The sequence below is a fragment of the Ciona intestinalis genome, chromosome 4, assembly GCF_000224145.3.
Source record: "Ciona intestinalis chromosome 4, KH, whole genome shotgun sequence".
NCBI classification, from domain to species: Eukaryota; Metazoa; Chordata; class Ascidiacea; order Phlebobranchia; family Cionidae; genus Ciona; species Ciona intestinalis.
The window spans coordinates 4,884,121-4,905,626 of record NC_020169.2 but is presented as its reverse complement, the minus strand read 5'-3'; the positions used below and the strand labels follow the sequence as shown (position 1 = coordinate 4,905,626).

The 21,506-nt window shown below is 34.9% G+C and overlaps 4 protein-coding genes across 9 annotated transcripts in view; 3 read left to right on the top strand and 1 right to left on the bottom strand.

Annotated features, from left to right (window-relative positions):
* Positions 1–3,297, top strand: part of LOC100184049 (titin homolog) — a 12,990-nt gene extending 9,693 nt beyond the window's left edge. The window contains exons 29-35 of one of the 3 annotated variants that reach the window (XM_002123109.5): positions 87–173; positions 453–533; positions 994–1,104; positions 1,300–1,410; positions 1,679–1,816; positions 2,055–2,239; positions 2,594–3,297. In XM_002123109.5, coding sequence (XP_002123145.1) covers positions 87–173; positions 453–533; positions 994–1,104; positions 1,300–1,410; positions 1,679–1,816; positions 2,055–2,239; positions 2,594–2,803 — 923 coding nt within the window. In that variant the 3' untranslated portion in view covers positions 2,804–3,297. The remainder of the gene's footprint in view (positions 1–86; positions 174–452; positions 534–993; positions 1,105–1,299; positions 1,411–1,678; positions 1,817–2,054; positions 2,240–2,593) is intronic. The other 2 variants (XM_026834357.1, XM_018811779.2) reach the window with 2 other exon arrangements.
* On the bottom strand, positions 2,890–6,611 carry LOC100183262. The gene is made up of 5 exons (XM_002127065.5): positions 6,371–6,611; positions 5,830–6,030; positions 4,375–4,664; positions 3,840–4,051; positions 2,890–3,232 (listed from the first exon to the last, which is right to left on the bottom strand). Exons 1-5 carry the CDS (start codon positions 6,494–6,496, stop codon positions 3,042–3,044), a joined length of 1,020 nt encoding a protein of 339 aa, XP_002127101.1. The 5' UTR covers positions 6,497–6,611; the 3' UTR covers positions 2,890–3,041.
* Positions 6,612–7,225: 614 nt separating this feature from the next.
* Positions 7,226–20,145, top strand: LOC100175431 (liprin-beta-1-like). 4 transcript variants are annotated; one of them, XM_018811750.2, is made up of 23 exons: positions 7,226–7,404; positions 7,590–7,831; positions 7,958–8,029; positions 8,304–8,417; positions 8,647–8,757; positions 8,838–8,888; positions 9,864–9,956; positions 10,737–10,830; positions 11,133–11,185; positions 11,578–11,669; positions 11,909–11,972; positions 12,228–12,276; positions 12,685–12,801; positions 13,437–13,575; positions 13,892–14,041; positions 14,402–14,561; positions 15,099–15,261; positions 15,759–15,937; positions 16,886–17,002; positions 18,056–18,244; positions 18,507–18,752; positions 19,101–19,160; positions 19,295–20,145. In XM_018811750.2, the coding sequence occupies exons 1-23, from the start codon at positions 7,311–7,313 to the stop codon at positions 19,313–19,315; spliced, it is 2,670 nt and encodes an 889-aa protein (XP_018667295.1). In that variant the 5' UTR covers positions 7,226–7,310; the 3' UTR covers positions 19,316–20,145. The 4 variants fall into 4 exon arrangements, with proteins under 4 accessions (XP_018667295.1, XP_018667294.1, XP_018667296.1 ...); XM_018811749.2 differs by having other exon boundaries at positions 8,826–8,888; XM_018811751.2 differs by lacking the exon at positions 9,864–9,956.
* Positions 20,146–20,149: 4 nt separating this feature from the next.
* LOC100185620 (ADP/ATP translocase 3-like) lies at positions 20,150–21,501 on the top strand. Its single transcript, XM_002126910.4, has one exon. It carries the CDS (start codon positions 20,231–20,233, stop codon positions 21,152–21,154), a length of 924 nt encoding a protein of 307 aa, XP_002126946.1. The 5' UTR covers positions 20,150–20,230; the 3' UTR covers positions 21,155–21,501.
* Positions 21,502–21,506: the final 5 nt, after the last annotated feature.

Sequence of the window (21,506 nt, the reverse complement as noted above, 5' to 3'; positions counted from 1 at the left end):
AACAAAAAACACTAACGCTAATGAAACAGGGCCATGTACAATATTCAAGTAATTTAATGTCTGATAAAATATTAAACTTTTAACAGGAATGGAAAACAATGAAGTTTCTGAACCAGAGGATTTACAAACATTAAAGAAAAGAAACAAATCTCATGTATTATCTTATTTGAGTGGCAAGTTTTACTTTTGTTAACTTATTTTTTAATATTTAAGGTCACAGTGTATGGGGTATTTAAACATTAACTACATACATTAACGCTGAGACGACTGAGTACTTTATATATAGTAACCTTGACATTTTAATTAGGGTTAATGTTGTATACTTATAGTGGCATACCAGCAAAAAATCAAAAATTGTATAAGAGTTAATTCCGTTTTAAAATGTCTGGTTGGAAACGGTAATCTTGTATTCTATCTAGTTAAAATATTCTAATATAATTTTTCTAATATAGAAGAAAGTGAAAATGAAAATATTGCATCTGTTGATAATTATGATGATGTGGTGGAACAAGCAGAACATACAACTGAACATGGTGAATATTTCTACTCTATGTGGGTGAGGACCCACTGCATGTCATACAATTTCTACTCTATGTGGGTCAGGTCCCACTGCATGGCATACAATAGGTTCTAGGATTTAGGCCAGGATTGTTCCATTACCCTAAATATTTAGTTACAACAAAACAACAAAGTGAATGATAATCTTCCTTTTTAAAAAATTATAATATAAAACAAGCGATTCAATGGTAACATACGTATATTCTATATACTTGAGGTCTCATGGCGAAGCCCGCAAAGGACCTGGGAATTAGGCTAAATTTGCATTTTGACCCAACGTTGCATACACATATTTCTATTTTATATGGGTAGGGTCGTAGACCAAAGCATGCCATGAGAACTTAGATTTTAGGCAGAGTTGCCCATCACCCCTACACTCATTGACTAAGTTGGTAGTTCTGTTGACTTTTCATTCATGTTTAATATATCGTTCAGAGCGGCAAATAGAACCTGAAATTCCACAGCAGAATACAAAGGTGGATCATGTAAGTGAAACATCTCACAAAAAAATACCAAGCAAAAGGGGAAGGAAAAAGAAAACTATTGGTAAGATTTTTACTCTGCTTGTTCATATACACCTAACATCAGGATCAAATGTGGCTTTCATTTGTTGTTCTAAACTATAATGTCGTCCATGTTGGAAAGAGTGGGGAGACACGTCACCCCGAGCACTCCTAACTTTACACCTACCTACATAAGATATTGTACATTTATTGCATTTCACTTTATTTTGTTGTTTAGAACCACAAATAGAACCGGAATTACCAGAGCAAAATGCAAGGGTTAATGAAACAGGCGAAACATCTCATAGGAAAAGTAAAAGAGTAAAGAAAAATAAAAACAAAAATATTGGTAAGTTTACTTCATGTAAACAATATAATAGAATAATTCATTTATTAAACTTTTAAATATCCTTTTAGTAGCTCATCTGATATATAATGTAGTGTATTTCCGACATCTTGTCTGCCATCAGGCATGGCTTCATCAGGGAATGTCTGAGATGTACTACATTTCATTCCAGATTAACCGCTATAAGATTATTTACATTAGGCCTGGTAGCAGAAGTAAGAAAATTAGAGTTCTTATCTGAAAAAGTGGTAAATTTATAATTATTTCTTAGATAATGAGAGTAAGCTTACATCACAACCCAACAATACTTACAATTCAACAAATCAGTTACAAACAACAACAACATCTGCCCTTGATATAAACAACAGTAGTATCGATATTGTTGTCAAAAAGAAAATCGTAACTTTGGGTAAGCAATATAGGGAACTTTATCGTTAGGTTTTGTAGTTTTTATGATTTTTATTTGGTGTTAGCATTTTTAACAATTTCGGTTGTTTATTATTAATAGCTATATAATAGCAAAAATGGAAGGATAAAAAAATCTGATATTATAAAAAAATGATAGCAAAAAACTTTGTTTTTTATATTAAAAGCAAACTAGTTAAATAAATAGTGTAAATAAGATTATAAACAATATTTACATCCAGGCACCAAAGAATTTTTTCATCTCCCGGAAAATGAAATTTATTTCAATGGAAATGGTGAGCCATGGCAAGACAATGATCCAATCAAACACAGTAAAGGAATCTCAAACCAAGGTTTTTCAATGGGGTCCATGGTTATAATGCCTGGGGAGCGGAAAGAGTTGTCAAGAATGAAACTCAATACACTTGTGAGTTTTTTTATAGTTTCAAATACATTTTTGTAAGGGGTGTTAGGGTTTTCTATTATATGTGGATGAGATTTTTGTCGATGACCTGCGATTTAGACCAGATTTGACCTTTGGCCCCAAGACATAGGGTGTTACAACCCTTTATGGGCCACTGGGTTGGAGCAATATCCGCTAACTGATGCACCTTTTGTTATTAGTATTGAGTATTGAACCCGGTGTCCTTTCGTTAAAATGCAAGTCACAGTTCCAAGTCTTTGATCTAGATAGTTGTAATGCTTATAAACAGGCCCTGCTTTTAAGTTTACACATTTTCATTATATATGTTATATGAAGGCAAAATCTTTTTTTTTTCAGTCTTGCGTCGTATTATCTGGCACTATTGAAGTAGCTTTTGGTGGCAGAGAAGTAGTTGTCACACGTGGTGCTTATTTCTACATTCCTCCAAAGAACGAGTATAGTATAACCAATGTAAGTCCAGTAGAAGAAGCAGTTCTGCATTACTCCCTTTATAAAAACTGCCACCCACTTGGACAGTTAGATGATAGTGTTGCTACCAACCAGTGATTTTTGTATTGAAATGTTTTTACAAATTGACACACACATATTTTTGCTGCCATGTACAAAAATGAATTTTAGTGTCACATTTTTTGTTTTTTTATATTTTACTCTTGTTTATTTTCGTTTAAAGTCATAAAAGCTTGTTTTAATGATGCCCGAAAAGTTAGTTGTTTTACCAGATACAATACAACACAGTTTCAAAAATTGAGCCTGAAATTTCTTTCTAATCCCCACAAAGTAGCAATTACGTGACAGTTACCGGCCGCTGTCCCCCATACGTCATGTACTCTGTCTTGTACATTTTCGGGACGGACATAATCTCTTTCGAACCTGGTTTTGCAATCACCCATGGCGTGTTTACTGGACATGAGAAAATTTCTTTGACTTTAACATCAGATGGTTTCTTGTATGATTCTGCCACCAATGTGTTTAAACCTGGAGAAAAAGTGTAAAATTTAGTTGCGATAATGTTAAGTGAAATTATAAAAGATTCACAAAAAGCTATATTATATGAAAAAGTAAATTTACAGAGTATTACAAAAGTCTGTTTAAACCTGAAGTAAAAGAAGAAAATTTAGTTGCGATAATGTCATTGTTAACTATAGTAACAGAAGGTTTACAAAGCAACATTTGTTGAAGTAAGATAATGTGTTGCAAAGGGCCATTTTTACATAACTCATAGGAAAGTTTTGTTCTACAGTTAAGTGTTGTGACAATAGTTGCTCCGTAATAATTAAAGGGAATTATATAAAACAGAATTGTAAATTTAAATGATGCATATGTATCAATGATCAAATATTCCATCAGTAGGGCAGCCTTGCTTTTCTAATATTTTTATCACGTGATTTTGCAAATAAAAAGCTGGTTGTTTAAATTGTCAGCCCCATAGTTACTTGTGTGTAAGGGGGCACAAGGTGTTTGATACAGCTATATTATAACGACTATTGTTGCCGTGCGAGAATAAATACGTTATATTCATTTATTGGAAAATACCAATATTTAGTAAGAAATCAGGTCGGATTCAAACAGATTAAATTTTTACCTTGGTGTGGCACTGGAACCATTGGTTTGGGAAGTCGTGGAATTTTTGAAGCTGATGGGAACCAGGTTGGGTCTCGCAGTGGTGGGCGCTCTCGTGGAACTGAATCTTTGGGTAGGGGGTTTAATTTTGACCCATGTCCCCAAGCTTTGGGGTATTCCTCACACTCCCAGTATGTTGGGGCGTCTTTTTTTGGGTAATCCAACAGTTCCTCTCTGTATTGAAAGTAAGTTATTGCTTTCATGTGAGCACGGATGCCGTGGACACAAAATTATATAATCACCTACGAAATGACATTCGTGGTAACTCAAAAACAGGCATGAGGTGTATGAAACAGAACACCTATGTTATAACAAATGCCGTTGCCTCGCCACACAAGTTTAAATACGCTACATTTTCATGACAAGATACTTTTTCAGTTAGGAAATTGTTTTATTCAGAAGAGGGTAATGTTGCTGAAGTAATTTGTAGATAATATATTATAATTTGCACAAATCTTAGAATCTAATTTCATAAATGTATTATAATTTGGAATTACCTCTTAAATGACCGGTATGCTTTCTGCGCGGAGCTGAAATACATATCATTCAAACTGAGTGTTCCTTTATCACGAATAAAGAAAGGTTTTGCAGACATGGCTTTGTTTTGTGTGCTTGCTATCACTTTCTGGGAAGGACCACTTTTATGGTGTTGGGACAAGTTAAAAGGTTGAGGTCCAGCTTTGAAATTGGTGTCAAGAGATAAACCACGGTCTCCAGTGTATTTTGCTTTCATTTCTGAAGATTGAAACCCCATGGTAAGCGGTCGCCTCCATTCTCTAACTTTCAACTGTAAGGTAGGAAAGTGCTTTTTGTTAAATTTTGCTGTGTTACGTTTTTTTACTTTGTTGTTGTTGGAAGAGACATATCAGGTTAAATAAAGACAGAATAACATTCTGTATAAATATAAACTGTATTGTTCATACAGCCTACCATCTATTGTTCTTTTGATACATAATAACAATACAGAAAGTCTACTATTTATATAAAACTGGGATATATTTTGACACCTTTATGCCAAAGTTATTATAACAAGTATTGGCTACACTGAAGTTTATCCTAAATAAAAATACTGGTACAAAATATCCTTCTTAAAAAATAAAAATTTAAAAGGAAAAATTTAGTAAATATATATAGACTGGTTTAACAAATAGATGACAGCAACTAAAACTTTTAAAACACTGATATAAATAACCTTACATGCTGGTTTCTCCTTGTGCGGTTGGTCAACATGGTTCTTCAATATAACTACCAACTTAAACTTTCAACCTTTTTTCTCAATAGTCGATTGTTTCATTTACAATACACTATGTTTTATGATGTCATAATCAAGCTAAAGATAATAAATTGCCCAAAGGGAAATTTTGTTCCTGGATAGTAGTAGGTAGCCTATGTCCTGGATAGTAGTAGGTAGCCTATCATGTACTAAGCACCTATATATCTACAAAAATCCACCAAAGTTCTGATCTGAATATTCTGTGCGTAATAGACCTGTATAACTATATTTTAAATTATAGCTTTAGCTATTGTGACAACTGTGCAATTTTATTTTTATGCATCAGTCTCATTTTTCTCTTCCTGGTCACAATTTTTCTCCTGCTTCATCTTAGATTTCTATATGCATTTATTCTGTTTAATTTTAAAGTTCTAGCTAAACCATTATAGTCTGTATTATCGCTTTCTGCGAAGATTTTACTGTTTGTCATTTTCTATAACATGGCACTTATATTTTATCTTCCTTAACAATAATTCTGCATAACTTATATTTGAAAGTTCAATTTTCTTAAACTGACATTCTAGCTACAGCTTGAAACATAATTGATACAAGAAGGAGAAAGTACAAGAAATAACATAAAACAATAAAAACAGCATGATCATGACAAAACCAACTTTTATCTTGTGGTAATTTCAGGCACAACACTTTACTTTGTGGGATAGCTTGCCCATCGCTTTACCTTCTCCACATTGTCTTTGACGTAATGAACTTTCCATGAACCTGGTGATTTCTTGTAGCTTGGGTGGGCCAACACACCCCCTATATGTTTAAAGTTGTGTGTGGTACCTGTGGTAGTATCATAGTGGTTTATAACTTGGTCATTGGGGGTTACTTTGTCCTGTGCTGTGAGTGGGGGAGGCAACTCATCATTGATTGTTCTCTGAAATGATATTGTAGTGATTGTTGTGTTATATTTAAAATAGTAACGAACAAACGCAAGCAAACATGAATCAAAATTAAGAAAAATGAGCAGGCTACTTAATTGCATGGCATTTCTGGCATGTGACTATTTTTAAAGCTGTAATTAAATTATACATCACATACCTGCAATACAATATAAATATGTTAAAACATATAAATGGGGCTTCCAGACTACGATTACTTTTAAGGGTTGTGTCAAATATGAAGAATGTTGAAAATTTTTTTGAAATTAATATTGAAAGAAGGATAAAAGTTGCGTCTACAGATTAGAAGTTTTCTACCTTACCCCATGTACTTACTTGAAAATTGGACGGTGGAAAGTAATAACCCTTTGAATAATAATGTCCTCTTCCCGTGCTGGTAAGATTTAAGTCATGTCGATTAAAATCGGATCCCACTTCTCCGTGACCGTGGCGCAGCTCCATTTTAAATTAAGTATAAATGATTAGGCAAAAATTTTATTCTTGACAAGAGCGGTTTGGCTTCGTTTTGTACAAATTATAGCTGATTGCTTATTCAGAACGCGGGAAATAAAAGAAACGCTGTTTTGGTAGCCATTAGCAACGGAAATGTCAACATTATCACGTGATATGGTTATGGTTCATTGCTCATAAGCATTAACGTCGAAATGCTCTTATGTTTTATATATATTTCAACACATCTGGTTTACAAAAGGAAGTTCGAAATTAAAAAAATGCATTTTATTTGTGAATATATCCATATTTAGTAGTAGTTTATTAGTGATGAAATCGGGAAGAAATGTCTTGGCTCAGTGTTTCCGAACATAAAATCAGAAACTTTTAAATCTGGAGAGCAGATAAATTACATAAATACAGTTAGCACAGAAAGTGTTCAAAAACTAAATTGTTAAAATCCGCATTTTTATCTAAATAGATGAATTAAAGTTCGTGCAATCCAATTTTAATTTTTAAAGTCAACAATGTTGTCGAAACACTGCAAACGAGCCAAGACTGGCGAAAACCAGACAACGTTTGATTTGTTCTTTTGTTGCGGCGGGAACTCTCCCCTGATCGAGGAATGAATATTAGATGCTTATTAAACATACCTAAAGGACTTCATATATATGTAGTGTTACCAATACAGTAGCTTTATCTAGTTATGAGGAGGAAATCTAACAGAGTGAACCGTTTCACAGGCCTTTTGCCACGCTGCTGGACAGCGGAGAACTAACTTTGTTAGGGAGACTATTTTTAACTTATTTGTCAGTCTTTCTGCATTATGAGTAGCATGAATCCCCCGCATAGAGAAGCAAGCGACATGCTGGAGGATGCTCTTCAACATTTTGATACGATAATTGATCGTACTAACTCAGGTGACCATTTTTCCAGAAGCATAAGCAACACATAACGTTACATTTAAAATTCGCAAATAATTCAAGTGTCAACACTGCTGTACTCTTATGGATTTAATATTTTTATTAATCCCTACTATAATGCATGACACTAAAATATATGCAAGGATGTTTTTATTCCTATTTCAACTTTTACTTCATTTTAGTTAACACAAATGGAGCAGATGATCCCTACAGTGATGGAGATTTTGATGATGACAATACTGTCTTTGATAATGGAGTTGAAGGAGTAGCCATGCTGATGGAGGATCTTCGTAATGCAGTGGAAGCAACATTGGATGTTGAAGCAATCGAGTCTGATGTCGATAAAATTGGTTTTGGCGACTCTTTGCTAAAGTTTATTTCATTGGATACTTTAAAGTTTTATCGGAAATTATTGAGAATTCAGGTGCGAAAATTATGGGAGCACTTTTTGGCTGGAATCTGCCTATTTATTACAAAACTTTAATTTTACAGTTTTTTTTCAAATTATGAGACAACTTCTTTTGACAATATTTATTTTTACTATCTACAGAATCAGTCCAATGAAACAGAATCCGAGAAAGTTTCACGTCTTATAAGCGAAAATGAAAGTTTGTCTCTTCATGTAAGTTGAATCTTTAGTAGTTTGGAAAACTGAGCTTACAAGGTTCTTACTCTGCTTACAAGGTTTTTATACATTTGGGTGTGGATTCTGTTATCCTGTTAAGTCATGTATTATATTGTGTAATGTATGTAAAAAGACCATGCAATAAGAATTTTACAATTTTCATTATTCTTTTTTAAATCGATTTACCTACTGGAAATATTGGTAGACTTTTTTATTTACAATAAAACTTCTTTTATGTAGGTCCAAAAAAATAATTTTTTACTTGTTATAGGTGAGTGTGCTTACAGATCAGATAGAAGTCCAAACTGAAAAATTGGATGAACTTAATTCTCAATGTAATGAAATTAAACACAGACTTTCTGGTGCAGATAACAGGCTTCAAGAGGTTATTTTTATAAACTATATAATTAGTTATTAATATGACAAAATTTATAATATATATAATATATATATATATATGTAATATATTTGGTGTTTGTACTAATTAGAGTAAAATGGCCAATAATTCTATACTTGTACATAGATATATAGCACGAGCAAGATAAATAAACCTAAGCTTAACTATGTATAACTTATTTATCTAATTATTTTGTAAAACTTTTTAATATTTTTAGGAATTGGCTGCAAAAACAGATCTTGAAACAGAAAAGTTACAACTTTTAGATGATGTGTCGAAACTTAAACTTGCTGTTGCCCAACATGAACTACAAAGAAAGCAAGATGAGGTTTGTAAACTTATTTAATAATGCATACAGTGTATATCCTGTACTTAATGAACTACTTTATGAACTAGGCTGCTGTACAGGAAATGGAAAGAAAGAGACTTGATACCGAAGCAAGAAATGACCAGTACAAGGTGTGTATTTGTTTAAATTTAAAAAGTTTTATACTTTATAAAAAAGTTTAGCATTTAGTTATTTTGTATTTTATGTACAAATTGGATTTTTTTTAGTTGGAAAGTATTTAGCAAACTTATGAAATTGTATGAGTTAGGCTGTATAGCATATTACTATCAAGGTATGCTTTGTACACAACATCTTATATAACGCTATATACATGACACCCTTGGGGCTTTGTATTGATTTGTGTACAAGCATAAGATGGATTAATAATGTGTTACCAGTCACAGTTACTTTGTTAATAAGGCTGAATAAACAATCAAGGCTGTTAACAGCTTGTCACAGTCTTGTCATTGTGTTAGTTTGACATTCTCATTGTTATTATTCACACTATAAGTGTGATGTTCACACTATGTGTTGACACAATGCCAAGATATATATCTGTTTTTCCAATCCTGTTTGTGTAACACTTGTCAGTTATTTAGGTTTGTTATTTTAATTTTAGTTTATTACTACATTTGTATGGATTAGACAACTAATTCTTAATCTTCATTATGTCCTGTTGCATAATCAACACATTGTGCCCAGGCTTAAGACATAATCCTATTGAAATTTCTCAGATATCATGTTTTGTCCCATTGATCTTGTTTTCAAATTACGTTTTTGTAAGTTCGCAAAAGTTTATCATGTGTTACACATGGTTTATTCAGTCATTCTAAACTGTTTTACTCTTTATTAATTTGTTTCAATAAATTCATACCATTTTTTTTATTTTATCTTCTTCACACACTTGTGTACACACTTCCTTTTAAATTAGAAAAAGTTTATTATATGTTGTTACGATATGGTTCATTACTACACTTACAGTCACTCATATACCACCGTTTTACCCTTCTCTATTTGTTTCTATGGAGTAATATTAATTCTCTTTCTCTTATTTCTTCTCCCCTCTCAACACACCTGCGCAATTTTGTATCTCATTTTCCTTCAAGATTTTGATGAAAAAGTTAAGTGAGATGAAGGGAAAAGTGATCCATGTACATCAGGAGAAACTTCACGATTCAAACAAATTAATTCTTTTTCAGGTCTTGCTTTACTTTAACATAATTTCTATTCTATGTGGGTAAGGTCCTTGTTGGAGACGTAGGTTTTAGACCAGATTCGGCCCATTATCCCAATACACCTAAATTAAATATTGGTCTATATAAATGACCATGTTTTTATAGTATGCTATTTAAAAAAAAAACATATTAAAATTACTGTATTAAAACTTCTGTTACAGTCTTGTTTCAGTTCTCAGTTCCTTTGCTTTGGCTCTTTATTTACTTGTGTGTGTGTTTGGGTAAAATCTTAAACTTCATTTCTTTTTACCTAATCTTTAATATTCTTAACAGCCTTGTTTATTTTAAGTGTTTTGGAATTATTCAATATTTGCCTATTTTTCTTCTAAAATAAAACAACCCATATATTTTAATTATATTCTTTGTAATTGGAAGCCTAATTTATGGCTTTATTGACTGTTTTATGTGCCTTGGTGAAACAACTGTTTGTTTAAACTCAATAAATCCATTAATGATCTGTGAACCAACATTTCTCTCCTAATGGCTTTTTTTCATTCATTGTAGAAAAACCTTCTTACATAAAACACTAAAAGAGATTAATATTAAACCAAATTTGTAACCTGTTTGAGCGTTGGGTATATGTCCTATTATTTCTTAAAATAAACCCATTATATTATTGGTAAATGCCACTTAAAAAATATTGATTTGCTTTACTTTTTAAACTTTGGATTTGTTTAAAATTCACAATGATTTACATGAAAATAATTAAAAAATATTTAACTCTGACACATCTTAACATTTCAGGAACTTGTTGAAAATTTGGAGAAAACTGTTGCCGAGAAAGATAAGATGGTGGAAGAATTATTAATGCAAGTGGAGCGACTAAAATCGAGTAAAAGTGAGTTAAAAATCATGCTGTCTACTTGTTTTTTATGTCGGTGAGGTCATGAGTCCTTCAGGTGGCACACCATTGGACCTGAATTTGAGATTTAGGCCATACTTGCTCATAACCCTGACACCCAGGGTGCTACCTCCCATACTACTGTTACAAGTCATGGCCAATGACACATCCGCCATCAATGATATCGAGCATTGAACCCTGTGGCCTGTATCAATAACAATTCAAGCGTATGTTATAATATATCACCGTTGTGTTATCATATTTCTATTGTTCATTTTATAATGTTTTTATTATCACAGCACCCACCATACTTTCACCTGACGAAGGGATAGTTCAGGATCATGATGAGAAAGTGAGTGATTATCCTTAATATATATTGCTCAAGGCCACTATTTCAAGGTCATTACTCCATACAGTCATTCTGTGATCTGATAGCAAAGAAACAATAAAATAACATGGATTTAAGTTTGTAGTTCTGGGTAAAAGTTCATAATCTCAGTTTTTTAAAATGAATTTAATTTGTTAAAATGAGTGATAAATGATTCTGTGCATATTTTTTGTGGTACATATAAAAAAGTTTATTTCAGTGTATACACATTATATGCCAATTTTACCTTTTTATAGTATATTTATCACTCATTAAAAAAAGGTTTATTTTCAATAAGAACCATCTTGTAGTTGACCTGATTTTTCGCATAACATACCAGCCCACTACAACACAGTCACACATACCATGTTTTACAGAACCAGAAGTTGCTTCAGCTGCGAATGCCCGTCCCATTCGCAACCTCTACCCCAATATCAACTGATAAGGAAAATGAGTTGAAGCCACGAGGGTATGTCATCAACATATAGTAGGGTGGAGGAGGATGGGAGTAAATAAGGAACAATCAAAGAATTATATAACCGTATCGTTACGACCCCCATAGATTGTTGTTAATTATTTAAAACACAATCAGGATATTTGGATATTATGTGCTAACGTTGTGTTACTATAGAATGATTTATTGCCAATCTGTGCACACTAGGTGCCATTTTTCACAATTTATTGATTTAGGTTTTTATTTTATTTTAGAGAGGTAGCTGATAATGTGGATAAAGATCCAACACCTAGCACACCCACTGGGCTACAAGTGCAGGTAAATGATAAAAATTTAAAATTATTTGTAAAATTGATCTGTTTTGTGTTGTTTTCTTTTTTGGGTCTTAAAGGATTACTTTGCAAAATGGCGAGACATCATTAGGGATTGGCGTTAAATATCTTATCCAACGGTAAAAAAAAATTAGGCAATAATATTTCTTTTACATTATAATACACCCACAATGTAGATACAATAAAAAATGGCCAAAGACTGTTCAATGGTGGTGTATTTACTGGTCATTTTTGTTTTTAGCACCCAGGAAATTTGCACAGTCCATCTGTAAGCACAACTCCCAGTCCAGGTAAAGTTAAGTGTAAAAAATGATACTGTTTTTTTTGAAAGGAGAATTTCTGTTTCAGTGACAATTTGCTTGTTCTGCACTAATTAATTATGTAATGTGGTTAAATTAAATCAATATAGGTCATTTACTTATACTGCGTAACTACACAGACAAAGTGCATGTTTACTGTTAAATGTGTCAAGCTACAACACTAACAGTGTCCAGCAACAACAATATATGCATAATCCCTAACTGGAGCACAATTTGAACTTTAAATAAATATAAAATCAAATTTATCTTTTTTTAAACTTTACAGAAAATATTATCATTTATCTCAATCTAATCCCCATCATTTAATTATTGTTTAATTTAATTTTTTATTTAATTTTATTCCTATTCGGATTTACATTTATTCAATCCACTACCCAGCAAACCTGAGCGCATCAAACATGAGTGGTAGCAGCAATATTTTATCTGATTCATTCACATCACCAACTAAATCAACCAAGTCACCCAAGAATAAATCCAGCAGCACTCCTAATCTAGGTATGCGTTGTAAAATATAAAGAAATAATATTCAAATATATAATTATTTTTTAATTGGATAATAAAAATTAAAATATGTGTACTTGGTATGTCGTATATTAGTTATTTTTAAATATGATATTCAAATATTTACATTTTTTATTTTTGTATTTTAGCAAACATTTATAATTAGTCAACAGTTCCATACAGTGATAATAGTGAATTTCAAAAACTATTCTAATTTTACTTTTAAAATGTGAATTTGTTTTTATTTTTCAAATTTAAACAAAAGAAGGTGGTTTGGTTAGACAACGTTTCTGTGACGTCACACAACCTTCGTTTGTTTAATGTCTTTTGTGACGCAGTGACACGAGTTAATGCGTCAAATGACGTCGTTCATAAATTGTTTATATTCAATGAACCAGTTAAACATACACAATACCAACAACAATCGTTTATCTGCTAATTCTCCTTGTTGTTTTAGTTTAATTAATCTTCACTACTGTATTTGAACAGTTAATTAAAATGTATTTAATGTTACTCTAAAAATTTATTTGTGCACACCCTGTTATACCATTGTAACTACCAGCCTGCAAAACTACATGCTAATCTGGCTTAACCTATATAATTCCCACTAAACAAACAATTTCTACCAGCAATGACAGAAGTTATACAACCCTTGCCACGCCCCCAACTTACCGGTGACACGCCCACCTCCAACGCCCCAACCGCCCAATCACAGTCTCCGTTCCATCAGCGTCGAAAACAACACGGGTTCCGAAAGTTTTTCAGCAGGTTTGTGACGTCATTAAAAATCTACCTATACGTTGTTATTAAAAACAAAACGTAGAGAAAAACAAGCAATTATGTTTATTTAGCACTAATAAAGAACCAGTCGTATATGATATGTCACACACTACGGTTAACATGCGTTAAAAACATTGCAAAATGACGTAAAAGTGTTGCCGGCGAGACTTCATCAGGGTTTGCCTTTTTTTTAAGATCACAAAAAAACGCCACAAGATATCTTTCACACTTATGCATACACATGTCGACAGCAACATATACATACACGATACACCGATCTAAGATCGAAATTCACTGTATTCAGCTTCCGACTTCGACGAAGCCGATCATCGTCGTTAGAACAACACGATACCCAGCAAAACGATACAGTGGAAAATTTTCAACGGGGTGGACTACGATCTACGGCTGGTCCGAGACTAGCGTGGAACCCACGTGACGCACAGTTGTCATCATCGTAAGTGAATACCAAGTGTTTGACTCATGACGCTGTTTAGTTTCTGTGTCGGTGGGCGTGTTTAAACTGGTACGCAGCTCCATCCAATTTTAACCAACGCTTCGGTGACAACGTATTTTTAGACGCATGTCAAGGCATTATACCAGTCGAGTCGCAGAAAAATAGCCTGTAAGCCCTAACCAATGCGATATATATAATCCGTTGTAAATAATTATTAGTTTGACCATTTGAAATATGTATAGACTCTCAATCTGTACAAGTGACATGGAATAGACATACCGTAAACGCCATAAAAATCCATTCACGTTTCATTCAGTGCACATGCGAACAGCCAACACGTGATATTCTTTTAACTAACAGGTCGGCACGTAACGACAACCTTCCTTTTGCACGTTGGGATACTGAGCGTGTGTGTCAATGGATGATAGACATCGGTATGCATGGTTACGTGGATGCATGCAAGAAATGGGTGAAGAACGGTGACGGTTTGCTTCGTGCGACCAACCACGAGCTAGAAAAGGTATGTAAACTAATAAAGTACATTCGGAATTCATTCCACACGTGGGGAACTAGAAATCTTTTTATTTTTTTGCTTTCATTTTGTTTTTCGTTTCTTCTTGAACTGCTTTGCATATAACGTGGACAAATATTTTACATATAAATCAATTTTTACAACCCATTAAAAATGAGGTAAATACTACATAGCGACTCCTATTTTAATCACAATATTTGTTTCCCTCTTGTTCGTTTTAACGACTGTCATTTTCGTTATATCCAGTCTGTAAGTGTTTTATTTTAAATCGATTTTTACAACCCAGTAAATATAAGGTGTACATACTACGTAGCGACCCTATTTTAAATTAAAAATTTCTATCCATAGTGTGTTTTAACGACTGCCATTTCCATTACATCCGATCTGTAGGGGTTTCACTTCAAACTAAAACCTCTTGTTTATGCTTGAATCGACAAAAATATAGAAAATTTTTTTTTTACCTTTAAATTTTTTTTTTTTTTTTAATATTCAAAACTTCATATTACCCCCCACCCTACATTGCAGGAACTTGGTATACGGCACCCGCTTCATAAGAAGAAGCTTATGCTCCATCTCCAAGCATTAGGAGGAGTGGGAGAAAGTGAGGAGGAGGAAAGAGGAGCGGCGCAGATGAACGCTGTGTGGGTGGCAAGGTGGTTGGATGACATTGGACTACCACAATATAAAGGTAACAATTAATTGATAATGGTATACAACTAACTACAAGTGTTAAGATTGCTTCAGGCTACTGTATTCAGTTTAAATGTGTTAATCGTGTATTGTAAACCAAGAGATATTTGCCACCGGTTATTATTGTGGTTATGTCACAACATGAAGAATTTCGATTTATTTGAGTGAGGTTCGTATGGCGAGATAATTCAGAGGGCTTGGTCTCGGATTTAAACCATGGCCCTAGTATTTAAATAATAACAACATTTCAGTCTTGTGGCAAAAAAATACGTTTGAAATGTATTGCGAATTTCTTTTTTGAGGTATATGGTAAAGCTACACTAAAAAGCCTTCACACGAAAATACGTTTTTTCTTTGTTTAACTTTTGACATACCTCTTGATAAAACTGCTCTTGTAAACTTATCACTTTGTAAATTTGATAAGAAATGATGTATACCCATTTTCGTCCTTATTTTATAACCGTACCGCTTAAGAAAAAATATATCTTGACACAGATTCGTTCCACGAGGCATGTATCGACGGTCGCACTTTGCACCACCTAACGGTTGGCGACGCGCAAAAACTTCGCGTCACAAATCTCTTCCATCTATGCAGCCTTAGGAGGGCGGTAGAGATCCTCCGTATTTGTCAATTTGATCCCACGATGTTAAAACGACGGCCCGTAGAAGAAGGGGTAAGGTTTTGTATATAGTAGAGTAGGAAAAGACAGAACACCTTGTTTTTTTATTTACTATAAACTGGGCGAGAAGTAGAATGAAAAGATGTCCCATCTTCTCCCACCCTACTACATAACTTATTTTCTTTCGCCTAACGGAGCAACGATGGTGGTTAAAATATAAACGTTCTGGATTGAAGTAATTGCCGTTAAATATCTTGCTCAATAACACACGTTTACAATGGTGTTCGCGACGAGCCTTGAACCCATAACCTGTAGGTTAAAAGCAGGCGCGCTTTGCGCTCTGTAGTCAAACTTAATTAACCTTATGGGTCATTATTGGGCTCTGTTTACGTTTATTTACGACTGGTAATTAAGTGTAATGAACGACTAATGTTGTTCCTAAAGTGCGCATGGAATTAAGGTAATAGACGCGTCGTTGGTTGATTATAACAACGCTTGCTTTGTCATTTAAATTACATGAGTAACCTCTTTAACTCTATTATCTTAATTTATTGTTTGCATACGATTAAGGAAACTTCCAAGTTAAACAAAGGAAATGTTGGTAGGTGATTTTCTCATGATAATGTTCGCCACGTATATAGACGAGAACTTACAATTTAATGATCTCCACAGTTAAATTAATTATTTCTAAAAACTGCATTCTAAATTACTTATTTCTAGATTTAAAAACATAACTATACTATATACGTGTAACGTTTAGTTTTATAGGAATAGGCCAATTCTGGCTTAAATCCTAAACCCTATGGCATGCCCTGCTGTAGGACCTCATCTACATAGAATATGTTATGCGTTCAGAATATAAACTCTCCTAGTTCCCAAGCGTACTCAGCTGTAGAACTTAAGCCGTATATGTTATGTCTGACCCAAATATCCAGTTTATTCCGGATTCAGCAGGTTCCCAGTAAAGCAGTCAATGTAAACCATCCTGTTGTTTATACATAGGATACTGAAGACATTTCCCTGTGGACGAACCATCGTGTAATGGAATGGCTGCGTTGTGTTGACTTAGCTGAATATGCACCGAACTTACGAGGCAGCGGAGTGCATGGTGCAGTTATGGTAAGAAATTCCAATAAATAAATGATTAAATTTTTGTATGTTCGGTCACGCTAACAGATCGGAAAAGTTAACAAAAGCGAAAATATGGGGATGAACGGTAAAACGGCATTCGTTATAACACGCTTCGGATAAAACAAAAGTACCAAACTTATTACCAAACAAAAAATCCAAAATTTGAAAAGACTGAAAGTAACGGTAAACCTACAGTCCTTATAACACGCTCTTAAATAAAACAAAAGTGCAAAATCGATTCGATAAAATGTGTGACCGCTACCTTTATAAGATAAATATATAAAGTTATGATGTATAGGTTGAGGTCTATTCTTAGGTTAAACTGCGCTTGCGTATGCTGGTTGTTTATATTTCCGCACCACCAACGCATTTTACCATTCCGTGCACTGAAATTACCAAGCTGGTCGTCTACGTAGCCGGCTATGCGGCTCTAATGCAATATGCATGACCACCCCAAACTCCCATAGCATATTAATAATTCATAGTAACGTGCTTATAACTGATTACGTCGGCGGCTGACACAATACACACGCCTGATACGACACTCGTTGTTGCGACTGTCGGTTGCGACATGGCCCACTCGATCAAAACTGAGAAAAAATGACAAGTTTTAGATTATTTAGCCACATGACATCTTAAAGATCTTGTCAAGTTTCGAAATCAAACTTGTCTTTTAAATGGGGGATTTGTATACGAAAATCGATGAATTAAATGTTGGATCCACATTCGTTGAGCATGTTCAACTAAATCAATATGTCTGCAACGTCTGTACAATGCATAGTTGTAACATATTGCGCTTATTTACATTCATATTTGACAAAGGGACAAATGTATTCTATATATTATAACGTCACGTTATTTACATATAGTCAGTTGTGGACCAAATATTGTTTATATCTTTCCATACAACAACACCATGTACAACGATAGCCCAAAATATTGTTTCACATTCAACAGTGTCGATTAAACCAAACCACAGAAAGTATACATGGTGTATTTTATTACCGATTCTAATTTTAGTGTTGACCAATAATTTTTTAGGTTTTTGATCCAAATTTTACCTCGGAAACACTGTCCGCGTTGCTTCACATCCCACACAGTAAAAGCCTTTTGCGACGCCACCTAGCGGCGAAGTTGGACGAGCTTCTTCCGGAAGAAAGCGTCAAATCAAAGCAACTAAGATCCCAGGAGCCAGGCTATGCACCTATTAACGTAGCTATAAAATACAAGGTGAGGAGTCCACACTCTTATAGTACTATTGGGTAAACTGGATATCCTTAGCAACGGAAACCCAACTTTTCTTATAAGTGTTATAACAATTACTAATTAACGCTCTTTAAAGTTGCGGTGCTACGGTTATATAACTGCTGTGCTACGATAAAATACAAATATTATTAAACTAAGTGTATAATAAACAGATGCATATTTCGCCCAAATGGCGTCGTCAGTCTCTCATTTAAATAGAATAACATTTTATTTGTTTCTTCTGAAGATCGGTCGCCGATCGTTTGGGGGGCTTGGACGTTTAAGAGGTGCGTCCGCGGGCGCCACACCACGCGAGTTCGGCAGCGGTGAGTATGTTTGCCCGATCTCCAACTCGAAGTCGAAGACGATGGCCGCACACCGAGATATGCTGCAGAAGAAGATTTTACTACAAGGGGTCCGAGATAAGAAGGTGGATATTGAACAGGATGAAATGACAAGATCCGACTCTGGATCAAACATTGAAGTAGTGGAGGTATTTTTTTGCTTGTTGGTATAGGTTTTGCGGGGCAACATTGACTTCTTTATTTTCTGATATAGCGACTTTATAGGTAAATGTTATAAGTCTATTACAGAAAAAATAATAATCTCCATTTTCCTCAATGGTCTAGGATTTGTTGAATGTCATGCATACCGTTCTATACATAGTAATTTGAGCAATAGGAATTTCCAAGTATTTGTCAACCCAGTAATTCGCGCTACCCCTCTAACCGCCATATGAGCGGAATTTTCTCCTTTCTATTGTTACAAGTATCACAAACAACACGTACATGCTTATCCTATGCATTATTCACACCCATATGTCACTTCCATTATCTCGCAGCTGAACGAAAGCACAACAAGGGAGATAAACGCTTTTTCCGCCCAACTAAATACGCTGACGGTAAGTGACCAGTATTTATTTTGTTGCCAATTTCCTTTTAGATAATGTTTATTGTTTATCGCTCCTCTGCCCATTACCTTTCCATTATACAGCCGTATATATGGCTGCATCAATAATAAATATATTGCTCGCAGAACAACTGGAGTGAGAGCTGACCGTGGGAACATATACAGCTGTATTTGAAGTGACGTTACAACTTTAAACCACCAGCAATTTAGTTCTCTTTGCCAAAACCGAATATGTGCTGTTTTTATCACAGCGTTTTGTTTTTCGCAAATTTTCAAGGTCGATAAATAAGATCTTGATCCGATTTTAATTTCACATGCGAAGTTATTTATAGTGTTTGCATACTCTGATGACGGCGCTTTTATTTTCGCAACTACAAACATTGTTACATGGTTACGGTATGTCGAAATGCTTTAGTAGCCATGTGGTTACTGTATTCCTCGGCCTGTATTTTGGTGCTACACAAAAATATGCGTTTCACAGTACAGGTCACGACCGATTAAGCAGAAAAAAATCCTGCAATAAACCACAATGCGGTTAATTGCGTTCATTTTCAAAAGCATAAAGACGCCATAAACCGTTTTATTTGATAATATTGTTTTTGATCTGGCGGCACAATGCTGGGCCTTTTAACGCGGAAAGCACTCGACTTGCTCGAATTAAACAGACCGCGCTTGCGGTTGCCTTATTTATTTTATTCTTTCATCAATAATTGCGGTTTCTTATTCATTTTAAAAATCACGAGTGTTTTTTTAAACGGTCCATCATCGTGCCCAGCTTTTACATATCATTCGTTGCTTTCTCTTCAGCATATTTACTTTAACTGCCCACCAATGTGCTTCCTATGTTTGTAAATATCAATTTGCATACGTCACTTTAGCCGATATAATACATCCTTTATGGTGCTTGCTATTTTCCGTTCGCATTTGGTGCTAACCGCATGCTTTTACCCTTTTTCACCAGCGTTTATTTCGTTGCAGATGCTGGTCCAGTTAGGTAACTCAAGTAGTGTAAATAGGGACCCTGTGTGTGTACCTGTACTGTTGGTGTGACATTCACCCTTAATGCCAGAAATCTCCACCGAGAAGGAAAAGTTGAAAATGTTTCCCAACTTTCTAAGAGACATGGCGGTTGGAGGAAGTGCTGCAGCGGTTGCCAAGACAACCATCGCTCCTATAGAGAGAGTAAAACTACTTCTGCAACTACAAGCCACCTCGACCCAAATATCCGCCTCGAACCAATACAAAGGAATCATGGATTGTCTCATCCGACTCCCAAAAGAACAAGGCATTCGTTCTTACTGGAGGGGCAACCTAACCAACGTATACCGCTACTTTTTCACTCAAGCTCTTAACTTTGCATTCCGTGACCTTTATAAAAGCTACATGACCCCGCCTGCTAAAAACGGAAACAATTTCTGGCAAGTATTTGGCATCAATATGCTCTGTGGAGGTGCGGCAGGGGTCAGTAGCATGTGCATTACTTACCCATTAGACTTCGCACGTACACGGCTATCAGCAGACGTAGGAACCGGTGGGAGCCGTCAGTTTAACGGACTTATTCATTGCATGAAAAGCGTGGCAGCGAGAGATGGTATCGTAGGGTTATATAAAGGCCTCTCCCTTTCTATCCCAACAGTAATCGTGTACAGAGCAACTTACTTTGGTGCTTTCGACACAGCGAAAAGCATGCTGACTGAACCAAACCAATCACCAATCGTATTGACATGGATCATCGCTCAAACTAGCACAACATTAGCCGGCCTTATATGTTACCCCCTGGACACTATCAGACGCCGAATGGTGATGCAGTCTGGTCGCTCAGTCGAGAATCGTCATTATAAAAACGCTGCCGATTGCTGCGTAAAGATGTACCAGCAGGAAGGGGGAATGAGATCGTTCTACAAGGGCGCTCTCTCCAATGTAATTCGGGGTATGGGAAGCGCCCTTGTACTTGTTCTATACGACGAGTTAAAGCAGATCACATGAACTACAATCGTCGCAAGCCATGGCGAACTACAACGATATTAAAGCCAGAGTTAGAACTTTAGTGTCGCTTCACGAACCTGTGTTGACGAGCTTGTAATTTTATCACCTATTCCTATAACTCGCATTTTAATTTTTAATTCTCCTTGCTTTTAAGCCAACCCCAACAGGCACTGTGTCCTTGTGTATTATTATAACCAATTACCCCATGAAATTTCGTACCAATCCTTAAGACTTTCGCCTGTCATTTGTCCTCAGAACGAATGCTGAAGTCGCAACATGCTATCGTTCCTGTTCTGGTTGGACGAGCTAGCTTGTGGTGTTGTGTAAGTACAAATCATAATTTATAACTATT

Bases quoted from the DNA above. Each gene is read 5' to 3' on its own strand.
- LOC100183262 (XM_002127065.5), bottom strand. From the start codon at position 6,496: ATGGAGCTGCGCCACGGTCACGGAGAAGTGGGATCCGATTTTAATCGA. The intron at 6,031-6,370 runs GTAAGTACATGG...ATATCATTTCAG, and splicing joins TTCCACCGTCCAATTTTCAA to AGAACAATCAATGATGAGTT. The intron at 4,052-4,374 runs GTAATTCCAAAT...CTTTCAATACAG, and splicing joins GCATACCGGTCATTTAAGAG to AGAGGAACTGTTGGATTACC.
- LOC100175431 (XM_018811749.2), top strand. From the start codon at position 7,311: ATGAGTAGCATGAATCCCCCGCATAGAGAAGCAAGCGACATGCTGGAG. The intron at 8,758-8,825 runs GTTTGTAAACTT...TTTATGAACTAG, and splicing joins TACAAAGAAAGCAAGATGAG to GCTGCTGTACAGGAAATGGA. The intron at 11,186-11,577 runs GTGAGTGATTAT...CATGTTTTACAG, and splicing joins TTCAGGATCATGATGAGAAA to AACCAGAAGTTGCTTCAGCT.
- LOC100185620 (XM_002126910.4), top strand. From the start codon at position 20,231: ATGCCAGAAATCTCCACCGAGAAGGAAAAGTTGAAAATGTTTCCCAAC.